Genomic DNA, 20,062 nt, shown 5'->3' with positions numbered 1-20,062 from the left:
TCAGTCGCTTTGGCAATGAGTCGTTTGGCACGTTCAGCTCGAAATCGTTGTTGCGAGCCTGCACCGTCGGCCTTCCGTGCCTCCCGCATAGCATATAGTGTCATGTCGCGGGAACTGGCGTGGGTAGTAATGAAGTCTTCAGTCTCGTTGCGGCGGTACATGGCCCGTGCTGAAATCAAGTCGATAGTGGCAGATGGGTTCTTGAGTTTCTGTTGTCGGAGGTAGCCAAGCCCACCTGGGACGATAGTGAGTAATGATTCAGGTTTAGAAGACCGCCAACCTTCATTTGGGTCATTTGTAGAGTTCACATTCATTTCCTCCTTCTCCTCTTCTGTTAGCAAATCGATCGGCCCGCCCTCTGCAAACTCTTCAGTAAAAATTGTCCAGCCGGTGACAGCGCCAGTAAAAACGGCTGTGATCGCTTCTTGAAGCCTCGGGAGGTCAGATGCTCGTTCGCGAATCTTGGCAATAACGAGTACGTCCATGAAAGGTTGGCCGTCAATCGTGAGGCTGGTGTCTGGCGTGTTGGAGTCAAGGAGAATGGCGGGATTGTCAGCGAGCCTCCGACAGAAAGGTACGAGCGAGCGATGAAAGTCAACTGTGTCGAGAATGTTGATGAGGCCGCCGTTTTCGGAACCACCGCCACGAGCATATCGCATATAGGGCCATGATACGCAGACCGCATATCCACCGTTTTATTGTCGTCCCATCGCTACTACCACCAATGACTACTGCAAGTTAGTCGGAATCGAAGAGCTAGAGCTAATTTGCACCCTTTGCACTCGCAACCTCTAGCCCCAGCTGAACCTTACTCAGAAACCCCGCTTCCTTTACCACCATTCGTATCAGCCTCGGACTCGGCTTGCGCTTCATCTTGATTCCAAGTTCGCTGAAGACAACAGAGAGAACAGCCGGCATTCGCTTGCTCGAAACTCCAGCAGCATCCAGTCGTCGAAAGAGTCGCCGAGCATTCGCACTATACATGTTGCCGTCCATCGGATTCCAGACTTGCAGTGTCTTCAGTGCTTTCTGCGTCGCTTTCAAGACGGGTTGAGCTCGTTCGGCGCGCTTCTTGTACATCTCTCGCTCCCGTCGGGCTTTCTCATACGCTTTACGAAGGTCTTGCTGGTCCCGACGCGCTTGTGCAATCTGGGCATCGAGAGAAGCATTTCGAGCGCGTTCTGCTTCAAGGACCACTTGTTGGTGCGAGATTTGGGCATTTGCATGCGTCTGAGCAGCCTTGGAGACGCCTTGAGCCATCGTTCGACCGCGCTTGAGTCGAGTAACTTGGGCTGAGGTCTTTCTGACCGTATCGGCGCTTTCTGCGAGCTGGCTGGAGAGAGAGTCGAGGTGGGTAGAGGATTCGTAGAGCTTGGCTCGAATAGACTCTGTCTGATGTTCCAGTTTGCGAATAGCATCTTGCGCAGCCTCCAGCTCCGTTACCATGTCTTGAAGCTCGGTTTCCGTTTGAGCCAGCCTTGACTGTGTGTCTTGCAGTTCGGCACGCAGAAGAGCCAGCTGTGAAGGTCGTTTAGGGCCCTTGGAACGCTTAGACGTAGCTTTGGTTGCCGCTCCCTCATCATCTGCCTCCCCACCAGCCTCTACCACCCTTCCCAGCCTCTCCCGATTATCCTGCTGCATCCTCTTCAATACGGCCTGTCGCGCAAGCGAAATCTTCGGCCTTCCAGGCATTCCCGAACAGATGACGCCGCCTATGTGGTCGTTCGGTCGATGGACGCGTTGAGCAAGTCGACGTCACGAAGGTGGAAGTCAGTGGGTGAGTGAGTGAGTGACGGCACATTGCTGTCAAATCACAGATGCGTGATCGGTCTGCGAACTGCTTCCGCTGACATCCGCCGAAATCCACGGAAAGATGCTCGTTCGACTGGGAAGATCAAGGAGCGTCTTTTGGCGGCAAAAATATCATAACCGTAGCATAATTCCTCATCATGCATTCATTTCTTCCAGGAAAATGGCTCCTTACTAAGTTAACATGAATCCTTCAAGAAAATTTCCCCGCCAAGCTGTTTAGATACAAATGAGCTGCTATGATAATTTGTTTAGATTTTTTCGGGTGTGAACTCAGTCAGTAGATGCTGCTGCACTGTGATCAGTTCTTGACGACCGATGGCAGAGCGGGTCACAGACCGTCACTCATGCCATCAATGACATGAGCTCTGCCCCTCCCCAAACAGTGATTCTGTTCCAGTCGTTATTGGTTGTCACACCAATACGACTGTCACACCAATAACGACTGGCTCGAGTCTAGATTTCCGCGGTCTGACACGTGATCTATCTAGACTTGATCCGAACCGCACAGTGCCAAAGGAAAGCTAGCTACTTGCTAATACTGGTTTCGAATTTTATCCGGTCTCTGGGTCTACATAAATGTCCTTCACCCATCCTTCTCGTGCGTCGCTGGTGCCGGGGCCACGACGCGCGAGCCCACGATACGACGACGAGCCGCGATCAGCTCCTCGACCAAGCTATGATTCAATGGAAAGTCGGAGAAAACAACGAGACACAATAGTCGTCAATATATGGCCAACTTCGCCGAAGAGTCCTGGGCGAGATGCGCGCGCACACAAAAAGAAGTCTAAACGCAGCCGCTCGGAGTCGAGCGATTCGTCTGCCCGAGAATCGAGGAAACGAGAGCGTAAACGAAGATCTGGGAAGGAGGATTTGGACGATGAATGGGTAGTCAAGGAATCCGTAGCTGGTGTGTCGCCAATTCCTTTGCCTGTCCTGGCGACCACCACTTCGGATGGCGAATCAGACTCAGACGACTGGCTTGGGCCCCAACCGCTGCCAAAGCAAGCCACCGGCTTCAGACGTATCGACGACCGCGAATATGGTGGCTCTTTGCTCCGTGGTGAAGGTAGTGCAATGGCTGCCTTCCTTCAAGATGGGACGGAATCACGAATACCAAGACGAGGGGAGATTGGACTAACATCGGATGAAATTGCGCAGTTTGAGAATGTGGGCTATGTCATGAGTGGCAGTCGTCATCGTCGGATGAATGCCGTCCGCATACGCAAGGAAAACCAAGTCATTAGTGCCGAGGAAAAGCGCGGCATTCTCAAGTTGCAGAAGGAAGAGAGGGAACGACGGGAAGCTATTCTCCGCGAAGAATTCAGCGAACTGGTGACAGAACGGCTGAAATCTAGTACAACTTGACTATGTAACACTGAAACTCCAAACTTTAACATCCCAATCATCACTGCCCGACACGATTTTGTCCTCCCCTAACGCTAAACAACTAACCGCAGCCCGATGTCCAACAAGCGTTGCGGTACATTTACCCTCGTCCCGTGACCAAACTTTTATGGTTCGATCATGGCTACCGCTAACGAGTCGTAGTTTGTCGCTGGCTACTGCCCAGACGCCTTCAATATGGCCAAAGAATGTCGACGTATTCTCGCCTGTATCGATGTCCCATAACTTGATTGTGTTGTCGAGGCTCCCAGTGATCAGCAACGGTTTCTTTGGTGTCTGGTCTGGCCGACTTTCCAACTCTTCAGCCTCCTCTTCACATTCCTCCGCTAACAAGAGCTTCATACTCTGCACTTGGCCAACATGGCCGGTGAAGACTCTGACACAACACCTCGTATTGAGATCCCAGAGCTTGACTGTACCGTCGTCTGAAGCCGAAAACAGCATCTTCCCCGGATCAATCTGGGGTGGGCCTTGTTGGCCTTGGTCGTCCCATGTCGGAGCAGAAAGGGGACTGGCATTCTTATCCCAAAGTTGGACGGCATTGACCCAGTCTGAATGGCCCCTCAGTGTGAAAGCCCCCCCAGTTCGCAGGTTCCAGACTTTAATGGTGGAATCGACACTGCCACTTGCAAGCAAATTCGAGTCGAAATTAAGAGAAACGATCCCCTCTGTGTGGCCTGAGAGGGTTCGTATCAACCTGCCTCTTCGCCAGTCCCAAACCTTGAGCGTATGGTCCATACTGCCAGTGATGAGTTTGACCGAGTCAAACTGGAGGGCTCTGACAGCTCTTGCATGGCCTTTCAGACAGTGCAGTTCCTCCCCTGTTTCCAGATTCCATACCCTCGCGGTACGGTCATAAGAGCCGGTGATGAGGACTGGGAAGTCTGGGTTCGACATACTTTCGCTGAATTGCAAACACATGACACCGTCTGTGTGGCCTTTAAGTGTCCTGACACTACACCGACCTCGCCGCCAGTTGCGTTCAATCGTTAGACGTTCGCTATAAACGTCTTTCCATGGGCGTGTGAGATCATCAAAAGGTGGTGGATCCGAGCGTTGTCGTTTTAGTGGTCGGGGACAGATATTGTCGGACGAAGGGCGTTTGCTATTGTTTGGTGTTGCTGGCGGCGGTGTGGGTGACGGTGACTTGGGAAGACCCCGCTTCTTCTCCAGCAGCGGCAAACCCCATCCACATTTGTGACACTTCTGCCCGATATGCTGCTCGCAGATTCCCCGCCACAAGATATCGTCGTCAGCAAGATGTCGCCATTTCTTGGTAACTTGGGCTGCACGACACAACGAGGTTGCATCAAGATAACCAAGAACTTTGAGGGAAACTTCTCGCGGAAGAATAACGAAAGGGTCGATGCGAATAATGTGGGCCAGTTGTTCAGTGAGGAGTGAGAGTTGCGAAAAGCAACACATCGTGAGAAGTCCATGGAGTATGAGCTCCCGTCGGGGGTGCGATGAAGACGAGAAATTAGCCCATATCGTGCTGACTTTTTCCCGTTCATCCAAAGGCAAGGCGTCTAATGACTATGAGAGTATGATGAATCGATAAGCAGGGCTAGAAGGTAAAGACGAGCCTGTTGTAACTTGAGATTCGTGCCTTCGTCAGCCATTCGCTGGTGGCGGACACAAAGTTTGCGGGGTAGAGGTGCATCAGCCTGAATTTGGGGCGGTTCTGGCTCGGGGTCATCGAGTAGGGAACAAGGCAAAGGGTCGTCTGGCCCAGCAAGACGGGCAGGAGGAATGGTGTCGCAAACGTAGCCCGTGCTTGTCATGGCAGTAGGAGTGCAAGGAATAATTTGTTGACCAAGAGTGATTTGCGCATCATGAGGCAATAGCACGGAATGAACACAGCACAAGCTAACATGACATAAAAATTATATATATATAGGGCGACCCGGATCAGCACAGATTCAACCCCATATCTGAAACTTTCAGTCCAACGTAATCTTGAGCTCGTCCAGCGGTATCGGTACAAAAGAATCCAAAACTATTCCCCTTGTCGCCAACTCTGACTCGCAGTGAGGCGGCACAAGTCTCCTATCGAGGTCTGGTCGTACAGAGAGCTCTGGTTCGCCAAGTAGTCAGTGACATTATCATGACGACAAATTCAACTGACCTTCGCGTGTAAAATCAAACAGCGGCGGAAAGGGCTTGCCGTTGGGCATCCGAGCCCCTTCAGTGCGCAACTCGTCAAAGAAAGGATGGACCATTGCCTCAACAGCGCTCAACCGGGCGGAAGGAGTATATTCCAGTAGTTTCGACACGAGGTCAATCGCTTCTGGCGCAGTCCGTGGTCGGAAGACCTTGAAGACCCGATGAGAATTTGAGATGACAACAGACATACTCAACTCACTTTTGAGAAGGGATGAGGGCGAATTTGAGGGAATTTGTGTTCCATATAGTTGGGGTTCATCGTCTTAATTTGCTCCCTCGATGGTGTGCCGAGTATCTTGATGATTTCCACCAACTGGTCAATGCCACTCTCTCCAGGAAACAACGGCTGGCCCATCATTAACTCCGCCATCACACACCCAGTTGACCAAATGTCTAAAATCTCAAGTGAGGTCACGAGAAAGGACGTTTGAGCTCCACTGACCAATGTTGGTGGTATAATTGGTGGCACCAAATATCAATTCCGGTGCGCGATAATATCGGGAGCAGATATAGCTGACATTGGGTTCACCTGCGACGAGTATCTTGGCTGAGCCGAAGTCACATAATTTCAGTACACCAGTCGAAGGGTTGAGGAGTAGGTTCTGAGGTTTGATGTCTCGATGGCATATGCCGAGCGAATGGATGTAGGCGAGTGAACGCAAAAGTTGGTACATGTACAGCTTGATTTGGAGCATTGGCATCGGTTGCTTCAGCTTGGCGTAGTGACGACTCGCACGATAGACCGTCTCCGGAACGTACTCCAGAACAAGATTCAGATAGACCTCGTCCTTCTGTGCAGGCTGACAAAACAGTCGGGACAACGCCAAGTTCGAGCCCACGAGGCGCACCTTTTCACCACTAATATAAAAGAAAGCTTCAAGATCGACGACATTTGGATGAGACACGAGCCTCATAATCTGCAGCTCGCGATTCTGAACTGGTGTAAGCAGACGCGACAGGAAATGGCGATTAGACGGACCTTGAAACGCTTGTCTTGGAGGACTTTCTTGATGGCAATCTCGTCGCCAGTAGGGACAAGTTTGGCCTGGTAGACAACACCAAACGACCCATTGCCAATGACCTTGTAGTTTGTGTAGCTGATCTCCCGGGCCGACCCAGTCTTGCCATCGTTGGCGGCGACTGTTGTAACACGAGAGGGATCGTCGATGGCTGCAAAATAAGAAGAAAGACAAGCAAGAGAGGGACTACACACAAGAGACTTTGGACATTGAATCAACCACCAGGGACAAACAGTGCGAAAAAAGAAACAAGTGAAGGATTCAAGGGAGAAGAGCGGATAATGTCACACGTGACTCAAGCGACGGCCGCCATCAATAATTATAATTATATTACTATGTTTGGGATAATTTATGATCAAGTACATTTGCTGCTGAGTTGCTGCTCGTCACCATCTGCGTCTCTTTTTCGTGTGTGAATCAGTACCTTGACCCATTACGTGTAAATCCTCTTCAGGGTGATGAAGAGTAACTCGACAAAAATCCCATGCAACCATAGCACGCTGGCCAGACCCCCAACTTTCTGTTGCTTGACGCTCCAGTTCTCGTATTATATGCAACCGCGGGTCACGGTCGTGCCGAGGAACTGGAAAGCTGTCCACAATTTCAGAAGCGTTCAAAGAGCGGGAAACGCAGTATTAACCGGCCACCAATATGGTTGAGGACTAGTCTTTCCGCACCAACGGCTTTGGCGAACTGACCGGCGTTTGCAGGGATAGAATGACCACGAGCGAGACTTGTCATCTGAACCGTCTCAGGTGTGCGCTTGTTTGAGGGCTGGATTTCGTGCGGAATGTGCCCATCGGTGGCTTCGTGAATAACAAGCGACGGACTTCGACAAAGTGGAATGATAGCAGAGGCATCATAAGTATCTCCCAGAACAACGATTTGTCGCCGTAGTCCGTCTTCTTCAGTAAAGGTGTATCCTAGACATGGGTCTGAAATATGTTGGCCTTTTTAATTCAGAAGTGAAAACAGAGCGAACCACGATGGAGGATCGGACCCGCATCGACTATGATATCACCAAGAACACTTGGACCATGACCGCGGGTAAGCTCTCTCCAGAACCCGTCTTCAGAACAGCGAATATCATTGCCAGGTATCAAGGAGCCGCGTTAGACAAGGTAAGGAATTATTGTGTTGGTGTTACCTCGCTTGAATGTAACTCTGCTGGATTACAAGTGGTCGGGGTGTCGTCTACAGCAATAGTACTTGATACCCCAGCTCGACGAAATGCTGCGACTCACCGGCCCGGAGTAGTTCATGAACGACATATTTGTCCAAGGTGCGTGTAAGGGTCATCTTGAGAATCGAGCGAACAAAGAATCGTAGACCAGCGGGTCCAAAAATCTCGATTTTAGGCTGGGGCACCGAATGATTTGAGGAGGTGGATGGATTCACAGGCGGTGGGTACAATATATGCCGAAGAAAAGGTATGATACCCATGACGTGGTCAGCATGCATATGTGTCTATGAGTGGATGGATATAGGCCCAATCAAATAAAATTGCTGAATAGACATACGATGAACATTTTGGCAACTTTATTAGGTTTCAGCCACATGGGCGTTGCGGGAGATTGGAACGCGAATTGTCGTGTTGTTCCTTCTGCACAGTCAACCACTGGATGGTCAGAAGATTATGAGCACCGAGTCGGGACTGAGATACGAGTGACCGACTCCATAAAGTGTCGTTGCCGAGGCAATCAATAACGAGAGAGGAACAGTTTCTTGATTCCGTGGGCCCACCACCCGATGAGGTACCCAGAAACTGGACGGACATAGTACGACGCGCCGCCATGGTCGAATATAGCTTGGAGAGACGTGCAACAATTCTACTGTGGTGAATGTTGGGATAAAGTGTCAGCATACTGTCACAAAGCCTACAGTAATTGCTAGTCACATCTACAACAACTCCAAGTATCAACTCAAGGTTCCGTATACTTCGCCCCGAGTGACACTAGTTCCCCTCGACAAAAACTCGGTATCCATAAGCGATATGCGCTCAGATCTAGCATTCTCCAATGTCAATAGGGGCTGGACTGCCGTTGCACAGCATCACTTCCTTGACCATGACCATTATGGAATTCTTCGAGAGGTTTTACGACAACGCCATCGAAGCCCTCCATCCTCCAGTTTGGACCACTCTCGACGAATTCACAGTGGAACAACTCCTCGGCTTTGAACACAGACTCCGAGGCTATGTCTTGTCTGCGGAGGACCAGATTCAATCTCTCCACACCAGCGCAAAGGAGAAGGTTGAGGCCGAAAGGCAGTGTAAGCAGTACAGGAGTGAGCTTGGTAAGGTGTGATTCTGCTTGTTTTCTACTGTCGATTATTTATCGGCCGGTTAGATCGCGGAGGCGCTAGTATGTTGTGCAATAAATGCATTGGCTTATTATTTACAAAGCATATAGCTCAAGAAGCAAAACCGTGATCCATCAAAGAAACGAGAATAAGTAGTAACCACTGCTTTATTTAACTGCTTCACAAAAAAGATTAGATCTGTTCCCAGAGGTCTGACAATGCACTTAGAACCAAGTTAAGTGTCGTGGCAATACATCTACAAGTATCAACTCAACTCAAGCTTCCGTATATACTTCTTTGTTCGCCCCGAGTGACACTAGTTCCCCTCGACAAAGACTCGGTATCCATAAGCGGTGTGCGCTCAGATGCAAGCGACGTGCCTCTGTTTCGCCGTTCAACAATACCTCGCATCACTGCAGCAGTGGCGAGACGACTGGCGCGGTGTTTGGTCACGTTGTCCTCATACCTATCCGTCTCGTCGATAATCTCCTCTGAGAGAATTTCCTATGCAGTTGATCCGTCAATTGTTCGGAGAAAACAGAATGAAGGTGTACTTCAATGATATCTGGAGGAATTGAACTTTCGCAGGCAGGGATCAAGACAAAGAGGTACCTTCGAGTGTGATTACTCCAATCGCACCGTTAACCTTTCCCGGGGCCTGGCTGATCAGCAGCAAATGTGCACGTCCGGTTTGGCTACCAAGGCTCAGTGATTATAAATAACAGCAGGATGGATGGATGTCTTACAAGTAGTCAAGAGCTTGAAAGCAGCTTATGCTGGGTGGCGCCTCGGGCAAGATAGACAACGAAAAGCTGGAGACGGGAAGGGCAAGAGAAGGATCATATCGCAATAGCTACGATATGGGTGTTCAGTGATGATGCGAAACAATCTGCAGTCCCACCTTTTTTATTAATAGCAATCCAATAAAGGCCCCTGGTTTACCGGGTTCATGCACTGGGAAGCGCGAATACCCACTGAGAAGACTGTAGAGAAATGATTGGATATTGTCCGGGCACTTGAGAACAATACCACGCACATCGTCTCCATGAGTTTATCGTCCAAGATAGCATCCGCGGAAAGGGTCACAACATCCTGATCAGCCAATGAGACCTGGGTTGGCATTGGATGGGAACGGAATACCTTGATCGGCGTCATTATCGTTTCCACCCGCTTTCCCCCCAACTCGAGTACCGCGTTCAGAATGGTGATCTCTTCATCATGCAGAGGCTCTTCACCGGTCCGATGAAACTACAAATCGACCCACGATCAAGCATTTGAGGGACAAACGCACCTGTAAGAAGCTCTTTAGTTCAGCTTTCTTATACGTGTGTGTTTCACCCTCGCCCAAAACCCAGTCCAGAAGACGAGCAATTGGATAAGCCACTGGGGCAAGAATATACATTGCAGCTTGAAAGCTTTCAGCGTTGATCACGTAGTCATAATTATAAGCATATCGCACCCAACACAAACGGGGCGCATGTTGCACCAATCTTCAGCCCATATCTCACAGACAAGGCCTGTGGAATGATTCTGCGAGGTATTGATGTTACATAAGCTGCGCTGCAAGAACCAAGACATACTCTCTATTTCACAGATGTTAAACAAAATATGAGTTGCGGCGAGAGGAAAGTCTAACCCGAAGATGACTAGAAAATAAGAATCAATGAACGAATTCAGAGAGAATATAGCTTGTACCCACCAATCGCAGTCGTAGAGAGTGCCACAGCTGCTACGCCACCACCAATCTTTGTTCGAGATGTCAAGGCTTCCTATGAGGGAATAAAACAGTCGACTTGCCGCACTGTCTAGAAATATAGGAAGAGACTCGTTGATGATGACATTGCTGAGTAGTAACACGACTAGAACCCAATGTCGGCCATGTTCCATCAGCTTGAGGACTGTGTAGTCCAACGTTAGTACATACATACTCTCATGGAGCCAGAACACAATGTTGCACCTTTCTTCGCGTTGGTTTGTTCGACTGGATCATCTGAGGACGTGGCCAGAACCCGAAGGTGTAACTCGTCAAGACCCATCAGGCCAAGGGTTAATCTGTGACTGAGCTTAGAGAGAGAAACATTTAACCCCATAACACGTGGAATAACCCAGCGAAGACTCCTCCAAGTAGAACGAGCACAGCTGAGACGCCAATCTTCTCCCAGAACTCTGGAGACCAGAGTTCGGGGTGTTCGTGAACTTTCTTTTTCGCGGTAAAAAGGAGTGGGGATGCAAACGCGACGCGAGTTAGCAAAAGTAGAGCGGGAGTGCGCATATTGAACGAGGGTGAGGAAGTTGTGAGTGGCAGTGTCAGAGATGATGACACATTGATGATCGGTGGCCGGTGGGTCCAGTTTGATATAACTCCGCTGCAGGACTCAAGATTTGGCGGCACTAGAGGCACAGGGCAAGAGCTGATATCAACTAGAGCACGATGGCAATATACACATAGCCCCTTGCATATTCAATATTACTATTTTGTTGAATATGATGATATTACACCAGCAATAATCTGATGATTGACAGCTGACATCTGATGTTAATTGGCTAAACATTGATCAACGAACATCTTTAGCCAACGACCACTTGCAGTTTCAACCACCATGTTACTACACTCCACTCCTTTTAACGTCACTCCCTTTCAAATTATTGTGGTCCCTCCCGCTGAGGATGAGCAGCCGGACTACCTCGTATTCAACTCTGTCCAGCTACCGGAACGCAACCTCTCAACACCTCCCGACTTTGCTTCACTCGATGATGCCCTTTCTCGTCTGCATGGTGAAGCCAACGCCGCCGTCCTCGATTCCTCTGTCCCGAAATCCGTCCTCCCTCTCACGCGCAGTGAACCCGCGGTTGGAGAAATAGCGCGCGACGATTCGGAGATTGTTGAAGTGGTCAAGGTCCGGCGAGTATATCAGGAGGCAGGCGCGATTAATGCAACAGAGGGTATGCCTAAACCCAAATCGCTACGTTCTCGTGCTGGAAGTGCATTTCGTTCAATAAAGAACCTCGCTCGTCGCACTCCCAACAATAAACCGTACGCAAAGGAGGTTTTCGCTTCCAGCCAGAGCACCCAAGCGACCTTCGAAACGGCACACTCAACGGAGACACCCCCCACTCGCCGTGGATCTATCATCTTCACCGATCTCTTTCGTATTCCATCCAGAGCCTCGTCTACTTCCTATGAGCCAGCACCAGTAGAGCCATACCATCCCGACGCCATTCCTCATCAGACATCTTCCAGTTTCACCAACATCCGACGTCGCCTTTCTACACTCAGTCTGTCACGGACACCACCAATGAGTAGAAGCTCGAGCTCCACTGTCACATCATCGGTTCCCCAAACACCCACCGACGAAACCGATTTGCATCCACAGCAACTGAGTACCAAAGATGATGGTGATGAAGGCGAGATGAGACTCGATTCATTGCATTTCGAGGCTCTTTCTTTCGACGCGGACCAGTTTTGACTCTTTTTTTTCTTTTCTTTTGCATGCACCAAGCACTTTTCCCACATATGTACACTCTGTACTTATACGACTAGTATGTCTCCGCAAGAACTACATCCAATTTTTCAGTTTCGGAATTCGGTGCTAATTAGCGCAAGACCTACTTAGTGTGACAAGCGAGGTCCAACCGGTGAAAGGATGGCTGTCGGAATTAGCCAGTTGTCAAGACTTTCTAAAGCACTCTACCTTCGCATGCCCTTGCCAGTCGTGGAATCGTATTGCTCCCAAACATAGCCCGTGCGTTGGTATTCCTACCAGAGATCAGTGACCGTTACGATGAGCCAGAAATTCTTGAACCTCAAAAACATTGTTAATGATGTTCTTTCGCAGTTCGTGGTATATTTGCTGAGCTCGTTCTCGGTATGGCCCTTCTTCCTTAGCGTATACCTATAGGATTCATCTGAGCCTTCGGAGTATGAACGGAAACAACGCGAACCTTGAACAAAGATCGCAGAGCGAGGTAATTCATTTGGATCCATATTGGCCCTTTCCAGTAATTCTCACCCTGACCAAACTCTGGATGGGATGCAGATAGACTTCGCAAACCGTATGGCGACCACAACTGGTCAGGGTCACGAAGCATATCAAGCATCGGACCAAGATGTTCAGCAGTCGGGGGTAAAAGGCCAAGTAGAAGCGGAAACATAGAAAGGTACCCTGCATGACAAACATGATACGATTCGTCTGTCAACTGCATTAGGCAAGAAGACATTAGTTAAGAGGTCAAACTTACCATCGGAATCCACATTGAGATCACAGTACATTCGACGCTCTTGATTCCAGTGCAAATCTACGGGCCGTTTGGTTTAGCTCATTAGTACGAGTTTCGAGTACGAATTACCGTCAACGTTGCCGAGAATTGCTTGCTCTATTTCGGCAAACGAAGCAGCGTCGTCATTTTCCCCCACAAACTCTGCTATGTCTTTCATAGTTTGCGAGAAGAATGCCATCCAAGATATGAGATCCAAGTGAAGTTCGCCGGGATGAGGAGGGCCTCGAGGGTAATCGTCCATTCCACTCGTTAAGACATGCTGCTCCGAGCGGCCACGCCAACGGTAACCTTCAGTCCGAGAACGTGCAACCCGGCCATACTGCTTGATTTGACCCCGTTGTGTTGATCTGAACCAATTATAATGCCGCTTCAATGGGCCATATATCGATTTAAGGAATGAGAGTGCCGTTTCCGGTTCAAGATAAGACGACGACGAGTCTTTGAGGACTAATTGAGACCCCAACTCCATTCCGAGATCGTGAACTGATGGCCCAGAGGAAGCAGCCGCCTTCTTCACACGAGCGATATAAGCGGTCACTGCCATGGTGAGAGTAGGCGGATTTGCATAATTTGGCACTTGAGTTTGGAACTCAGCAGGGACCTGTACAATGTTGATAAATGGTCAACATCCACACTAGCATCTACCTTGCTTCGCGCTTCTTCGCCGAGAATTTGCTCGCGGGCAACCCAGCCATCCGAGTCAATTAGGTCTATCCAGTGCCTCAGTATCTCTAAGCTGACATTTGTTTAAAACCCCGTTCCGTTCCATTTTTATCACGTACCTAAAATCACTATCCCAGGCCCCAATATGCAGGAGGTGAAAGCCTTCGTCCCTGGTGAATGAGCGTCAGTTATAATGCATAATTGTAATAGGTGAACCAAGACCAATAAAATCCGCGTGGGAAGAAGCTTCGACTCGGTGTGGCCGTTAACAGAGCACGAGGTTCGGTCAATTTGGCCCCACTTGCACCTTCGTCGTTGTTGGATTCTGCGTTTTCCTCTTCATCCCATTCATAGGAAAATTTTCGATTGACGATGGAGGTGCCATAGAAATAGCCAACGCCGGCCATAAGGTTGGACGTCACAGCTTTTGAAAACTTCTCCATCGAGTCTTGGTTAGGACCATGGTAATCAGAAGGAAAAGGAAACGTGTCTTGAAAGCGACGGTGATATGCGGAAGTCAGAGCGGGAATGCCCTCATTGATGGTGGAAGCTAAGTCGAATATAAGCGAAGGTCAGAAACGTCTCTGAATTGCTTACCACTGAGGTGGTGTTTGGAACTCGCACTCTCAAAGAAGACATCGAATTGAAACTCGCCGTCGAAAATCTTCTGGATAGCGTACAAATTACTACCTGTGTAAGCCTCGTTTGAGAATTGTAGGACGAAGGACGGATCGGGTGGTCCAGTCGTAGCATCCTTGAACGGCGCCAGAATATCTTGAGCGCGTTTGATAATATTTTGAAGAAGGACTTCTTTGGCTTGCCATATATTTCCCGAGGGGACAGGCTGACCAAGGAAGTGCGTTTTACCGTTCCTTTTTTCGAACTGGGAGGCATAGTTGCCAGTCACAGGTGCAGAGTTGCTGGGGTCTATAAGAATCTGCTTTACATTCAGGGGGTTGCAAGTCACAGAACACGTTACCGTCAACGATACGAATAGTAAATTCGTCAAGCTCTGGTGTTGAGCCGCTTAATTTGACTTCTCCATCCAGACCCTATGAAAAGTAAGTAGTGGTGGAGACCACACACACAATACTCACGTTCTCGTCTTCCTCTGTGTCCATATCCAAAGCACCGAGTCCTTCCATCCCAAAATAAAATATGGTTGATATGCGGGAGGGCCTTGCTACCAACTTGTGTAAGAGTTTTAGGACTGGCTCGGAGACTGTACCATCGTTTATAGGTTCTCCTTTAATTCTTGCAGCCCAGCTGCCACCGTGGTTGCCTCCAGCCACCTTGAAGAATTCTGTGGTTATTTTGACGTTATTGGGACCATCGTTGATGGTTTGAACGCCGCCCTCGCGTGCATCGTATTCGGTCCACGTATAATTTGTTATTCCATCTCCTTGGTCACATGCATGACGCGTTTCTGAAGAATAATGGGCGGAATTCACGGAGGAACTAATACTTACTGCCAATGGATTGGTAGTCTTGTGTTCCAAACCACATAAGACCAGTCATCAGAGATTGAGGAATACGAGGGCGAAGACCAAAGTAAAGGTTCGGACGATATGGCCCCCATAGTAGAGTGTCATTTTCCAACTTGGCCGCAACTAGCAGTGGAAAGAAACACCACAAGACAAGTTGCAACATTTGCATTTGCGTGTCACGTCACTAGTCACGATCGCGATCATGGCTTAACAGCTATGCTTGAGGACAGCTGTTCCACAGCTTTGGCTCCAAGTTAAAAGTCTCCAATGAGGCAGCCGCCATAGCCTACTCATGTCTATCACTGGAGACTCGACCACTGCGATGAGCGATGCTACTCTCAAGGATCAACGCAACGCATTCACAACCCCCGCTAAATCTTTGGCTGAACTAACACGTGGAACAACCAAAATCACCCAGGATCGCTTACTTAGCAGCGATGCAGCTGCGCGGGAGCGACTATTCTATGTTCCCATTGGCACAGGAGGTCTAATAACCGCCCTCCAGAAACTAGATGAGCAGCTTCGAGAGGTCGGCTCATTGTTCCACTCTTGTAGACCTTTGCTTGACTTTTGCAGAGTGGACGTGCAAGCATACTTTCTAAGAAGGTTCGTTTTTCTTCCTTATTATAATAGACTTGCGGAGTTCGGGCACATAGCAACCAGTGAGATGGCTGGGGACAGAAATCCAACCAGGTCAGCTGGGTTTGATCAACCACGGTGGCTCTCCAAAGTTGTTGACGAGACCTGGCTTGTATCCGTGAGTGGTCTTTCGCTCATGCATCTCTACCCTACCTCAGAACATAGCCCCTTCCCCTTTCGCAACTGGTGGGCCCGAACATTCGAAGGCACTCACGGAAGTAAGCACGAGAAACGTTTCTTTACCGTCGCTCATATCTGACAGTTTCCGACGCCGTCATCGAGTTCCAGGGCTTGACCGTTGTGCAAGTCTCACAAAATCAAGCAGCAGTTGTATCTGACCCACAAAACCAAATCTTTGTGGTGAAGAACTCCGGCTTCGTTGCATTTGCCGTCGAAGGATCTTATAACGTCCTATCCATTGTCGATCAAACTCACCTCACAGTGAGCATTTTCTGTCGGCACACAATGCTGCGCTGATCAATCTAAGACACCAGTCATGGATAAGCTGACCAACATCACGTTGGGTTGGACTCACGAGGTCAGAATGAAAAGCAAGGTCGGCAAAGGGGAAATCAAAGATTATGTCGTCGCACTCTTGTGAAAGCCTGAACTCTCTACATTCGAGCTCCTGACGCCTTATAGCCTTAACATCCCAGCGAATAATTGTGCTATCCTCCAACGAGGAGACGACCTTGAACTGTTGTCAGCCGGTCAATCCGTTATAACCAACCCTTCAGTTACTTTACGGGGGTTGTTTACACTGGGTGAGAACCAGCTCGAACTCCCGACCAAGGTTTTGCGACTTTTTCGTGAATATTTTTGTTTCTGATTCCCTGCTAGGATATGTCCGTCTGCCAGTGAATGCTCTCATAACTCACTCACTCTGATTTGGGAATAGCTTCACTCGCGATCAAGTTCCCGTTTCTCTCCGTTTGTATCTGAAATGGCAGTTAGTGGAACCCTTGAAGCTCACGAAGCGTAAGCATGACCACATCGGTATATGCATATGGCACTAAATTTCTCGTTCAGATGGTTACAACACCCCTTATGATGCTCTGCGAGACAAAACCCAATCCATACTGACCCAAATTGTGTCGCACCTTGACTATTCGTCGATGGCAAGTTCCGAACTCGCATATACCCTTTGGTATTTCAACCTTGAACCTTAGGTCAAACAACGAACTTTGGGACCGAACAATATTGAAGACGGCCAGGAGGCTAGCTCTCAATTCTTGGTATTTGGACATCTTCCCAACAAAAGGCTTCTGGGTTCATGATCAGCGCAGGATTCTCTTCGCACGCAAGCTATGGATGAGAAAGTGGTTTTTGACGTTTAATGATACTTTCTCAATGTCCCTTCAGAATGCACGAAGCGGCTCTGGAATACGGTATCATTCTCAAGGTCAATATATGCATTTTTGTTGCCACTGTAATTGATGGTATCCTGAAGGATTTGGCTGTTATCGATCGCCAGTTCAAAGGCGAGATCGCGAATACCATGGATAAGGTAAAAGAACATCACGACTTGCAAACTATTGCTTGACTACGTTCAGTTGACCACCCGGGCACTTCACACCCAAGTCGAAGCCGCCAACGTGGATAGAGAGAATCAGAATCGCGTCAAGCAAGAGGAAGGCGCATTGGCAGTCGCCCGTATCAAAGCTCAGACCGAAAATGCGCTAGCTGATGGACACGCCTATGCTGTTATAGCAGCCGCAAAGGCTCAGGCTGAAAAGATCAGAATAGAGGCAGAAGCGCAGGCTTATGCGACACGTATAGCTGCAGAAGCAGAGGCCGAAGCTATCAAGACTAAAGCAGATGCTGAGAGCAGGGTGGTCGACCAATTTGCTCGCCAGATGGCCTTGGGGAGAATTGATGTTCAGAAGACCCAAGCGTATGGTGATAAGGTCGTGTTTGCGCCATCCGACTCTAACTTGGGCCGCGATATGAGTCAGGCTCTTGCGATTGGTATGGCGGCGGGTCTGGGTAAAGCTACATGACGATATTCTGTTACTATCTATAATAATACTGTGCTGACTAAGGATGGATTAATGCAACGTTACTCGTGTTACGCAGCCCATATAGGCTTGTCTCTGACTACCACGAGGTCAAGCATAATGCGTTCCAAGTTCAAAGACGAGCACCCTTTCGGTACATCCAACCCCTTCGTTTGATCGACGCTATATTTCTTCCAGAGAAGCGCAAGGCAGAGGCGGAGCGGATCCGCCAGAAATACCCCGACCGCATTCCTGTGAGTCAAACTAGTGTCTCTCCTGACCACGAGTCTCATCCAATGTAGGTCATCTGCGAGAAGGCAGATCGCACCGACATCCCCACTATCGACAAGAAGAAATATCTTGTCCCCTCCGTCCGTCATGTTGCCACTCCCCCATCCAACACCTATTGACTCATAACAGGACCTGACCGTAGGCCAATTCGTCTACGTCATTCGTAAACGAATCAAGCTCGCCCCGGAGAAGGCCATCTTCATTTTCGTTGACGAGGTCCTCCCGCCGACTGCAGCCTTGATGAGTGCGATATATGAGGAGCATAAGTACGCAATTTTCTCTCGCATCTGCTCCAACTCAATTGTCCAGGGACGAGGACAACTTCCTTTACGTGAGCTACTCTGGCGAGAACACCTTTGGTGGTCAAGATGGTTGGCGGGAACTGTCCGAAGATACATGACTCCCCTCGGTCGACTTCATCTAATCCATGTACCTCTAATTCTGTTTACGAATGCGACGAACTTGTACTTTGCTTGTCTCCAAAACCCCGCAGGAAGTCGAATGGGGTGGGAGGGTCTGCGTCCACCGATAATTTTCGGTCCAGGTGTTAGTTGTGTGTGTGTGACTCCGTTTACCAGTCAAATCAAAATTTCGGGTTGCTCTTGGTGCAAGGACAAAGCCAAATCATAGGCTTCAATGGGAATGTCGTCAAAATATTGCTCCCATTCATCGAAAGGTTCAGTCGAATCAATGGCCGATGATGATGATGGAACCGTTACTTGGCCAGATTCGACAGAGGCTTTAGACAAGGTATCAGTGAGAGTGTTTATACCGCTCGTTGTGATGATATAATCAACTGAACAAGGAGGACCAACAGAGCTGAAAATGATGGTGAATCGCCGAATCACGGCTTCGGAAGGTTCTGAGGCCAGCGCAGGTGTAGGGACTTGGCCAAGGTCCCCCACTTTCTGTCGTTTGTTGGAACCAGAGTGAAGAACAAGCCTCCGTCCCGTGCGCGTCATCATAATGCGCGCGTTGATTTGGTTGGCCCATACAAGACCCAAACTAGCTTCTTTGGAATTCACTCCAGCGATCGTCGTTGCGCCGCCAAACCATCGAGCTTGTTGTTTGTATTCGAGCTCTTCGCCAGCATGTTGACTCAGATGAAAAATGTCTGTCGTATGGTTGACAACGAGAATGAGCATGTTATAGACACTGGCTAGCGAATGCAGCAGTGTGGAAATCTCCACAAGGCTTTGCGAACGTTCGACCAGTGTTTCTGTCGAGGTTTTATCCAGACCCAGGAACAAGTCAGCAAGAGCGTCAATTACTACTAGTTTGACTTGCTTAGAGTTCCCGGTTTTGGCGCGATGAGAAATGAGGTCTGGTAGAATTTTGGAGAGGATAGAGATGAGGATGGGTACAGTAGGAGCGGTGATTGTCTGAATGTCGTCGAGACTGCATGCTTCTGGCGACAAGAGAGGGTTAGTTGTCATCAACTGCATGAGCCTTTCGGTATTCAACGTTGCATGCGTTGTGATATAACAGGCGGATGCAGAGAGTCCGCCTTGCGCAACAGGAAGTTGAACGAACAGGGCTTGTTGAAGGGCTAACTGAGTTTTTCCAACACCTCTAAAATACATGAGTAATCTGAAAAGAGTCGCTCGATCGACGAACGCTTCTCCGAATAACTCCCAGACCATGCCTGGGCGAAAGCCACCAGCTAATGCCATATCTAGTTCAGTGTCGCCAGTGGTACAGCAGTAGTCGGGCCGATCTTGCCAGTTCACGATAGAAACAAGCTTTGGATGGCGAGTCTTAGAGACTGTGTCGATAATGGTGTTCGTTTCGTGTGGAGTTAGTTTGCATCGACGGCTGATCTCATGAGGAGGACATAATAACAATTCAGGTAGGCTTTCAAGGTTGCCTAGATGGAGTTGACTCAGTGCCTCTTTGCCACTAGCAGTCCTAGAATACCTCTTTTCAGTGCACTCTGTTGCGAAAGTGAGAGTTGCTCTGTCATATGAACTCAGTAGAGTTGAACTTGAACGCATACCCAAAGTGA

The 20,062-nt window shown here is 49.1% G+C and overlaps 8 protein-coding genes across 8 annotated transcripts; 3 read left to right on the top strand and 5 right to left on the bottom strand.

Moving 5' to 3' along the window:
* Positions 1-2,388: 2,388 nt before the first annotated feature.
* On the top strand, positions 2,389-3,177 carry MIND_01052000 (DEAD-box protein abstrakt; the record flags this gene model as incomplete). The annotated part of the gene is made up of 1 exon (XM_037367104.1): positions 2,389-3,177. The coding sequence occupies one exon, from the start codon at positions 2,389-2,391 to the stop codon at positions 3,175-3,177; it is 789 nt and encodes a 262-aa protein (XP_037216498.1).
* On the bottom strand, positions 3,178-5,000 carry MIND_01051900 (uncharacterized protein; the record flags this gene model as incomplete). The annotated part of the gene is made up of 2 exons (XM_037367103.1): positions 3,178-4,745; positions 4,799-5,000. The coding sequence occupies 2 exons, from the start codon at positions 4,998-5,000 to the stop codon at positions 3,178-3,180; spliced, it is 1,770 nt and encodes a 589-aa protein (XP_037216497.1).
* A 159-nt stretch (positions 5,001-5,159) lies between these two features.
* MIND_01051800 (Protein kinase domain-containing protein) lies at positions 5,160-8,196 on the bottom strand (the record flags this gene model as incomplete). Its single annotated transcript, XM_037367102.1, has 14 exons — positions 5,160-5,293; positions 5,345-5,531; positions 5,582-5,775; positions 5,825-6,182; positions 6,231-6,314; positions 6,362-6,552; positions 6,596-6,601; positions 6,826-6,992; positions 7,042-7,336; positions 7,384-7,470; positions 7,578-7,595; positions 7,646-7,868; positions 7,922-8,019; positions 8,076-8,196. 14 exons carry the CDS (start codon positions 8,194-8,196, stop codon positions 5,160-5,162), a joined length of 2,163 nt encoding a protein of 720 aa, XP_037216496.1.
* Positions 8,197-8,972: 776 nt separating this feature from the next.
* MIND_01051700 (uncharacterized protein) lies at positions 8,973-10,974 on the bottom strand (the record flags this gene model as incomplete). The annotated part of the gene is made up of 13 exons (XM_037367101.1): positions 8,973-9,206; positions 9,257-9,267; positions 9,315-9,397; positions 9,449-9,555; positions 9,604-9,685; positions 9,739-9,794; positions 9,843-9,950; positions 9,994-10,109; positions 10,162-10,285; positions 10,339-10,348; positions 10,402-10,600; positions 10,660-10,754; positions 10,808-10,974. 13 exons carry the CDS (start codon positions 10,972-10,974, stop codon positions 8,973-8,975), a joined length of 1,392 nt encoding a protein of 463 aa, XP_037216495.1.
* Positions 10,975-11,302: 328 nt separating this feature from the next.
* Positions 11,303-12,169, top strand: MIND_01051600 (uncharacterized protein; the record flags this gene model as incomplete). Its single annotated transcript, XM_037367100.1, has 1 exon — positions 11,303-12,169. One exon carries the CDS (start codon positions 11,303-11,305, stop codon positions 12,167-12,169), a length of 867 nt encoding a protein of 288 aa, XP_037216494.1.
* Positions 12,170-12,239: 70 nt separating this feature from the next.
* MIND_01051500 (Mannosyl-oligosaccharide glucosidase) lies at positions 12,240-15,299 on the bottom strand (the record flags this gene model as incomplete). Its single annotated transcript, XM_037367099.1, has 15 exons — positions 12,240-12,259; positions 12,313-12,350; positions 12,395-12,459; positions 12,506-12,595; positions 12,645-12,892; positions 12,942-12,998; positions 13,050-13,581; positions 13,626-13,716; positions 13,763-13,813; positions 13,866-14,193; positions 14,241-14,570; positions 14,623-14,695; positions 14,741-14,826; positions 14,872-15,069; positions 15,113-15,299. 15 exons carry the CDS (start codon positions 15,297-15,299, stop codon positions 12,240-12,242), a joined length of 2,394 nt encoding a protein of 797 aa, XP_037216493.1.
* A 123-nt stretch (positions 15,300-15,422) lies between these two features.
* MIND_01051400 (Autophagy-related protein) lies at positions 15,423-18,457 on the top strand (the record flags this gene model as incomplete). Its single annotated transcript, XM_037367098.1, has 6 exons — positions 15,423-17,276; positions 17,323-17,755; positions 17,812-18,020; positions 18,069-18,137; positions 18,187-18,323; positions 18,367-18,457. Exons 1-6 carry the CDS (start codon positions 17,133-17,135, stop codon positions 18,455-18,457), a joined length of 1,083 nt encoding a protein of 360 aa, XP_037216492.1. The 5' UTR covers positions 15,423-17,132.
* A 178-nt stretch (positions 18,458-18,635) lies between these two features.
* On the bottom strand, positions 18,636-20,020 carry MIND_01051300 (RAD51b protein; the record flags this gene model as incomplete). The annotated part of the gene is made up of 3 exons (XM_037367097.1): positions 18,636-19,629; positions 19,675-19,924; positions 19,975-20,020. The coding sequence occupies 3 exons, from the start codon at positions 20,018-20,020 to the stop codon at positions 18,636-18,638; spliced, it is 1,290 nt and encodes a 429-aa protein (XP_037216491.1).
* Positions 20,021-20,062: the final 42 nt, after the last annotated feature.

Source organism: Mycena indigotica (assembly GCF_014461135.1).
Source record: "Mycena indigotica strain 171206Taipei chromosome Unknown Mind.scaff0009, whole genome shotgun sequence".
NCBI classification, from domain to species: Eukaryota; Fungi; Basidiomycota; class Agaricomycetes; order Agaricales; family Mycenaceae; genus Mycena; species Mycena indigotica.
The sequence above is the reverse complement of the archived record's forward strand: the minus strand, read 5'-3'. Positions and strand labels throughout refer to the sequence as shown.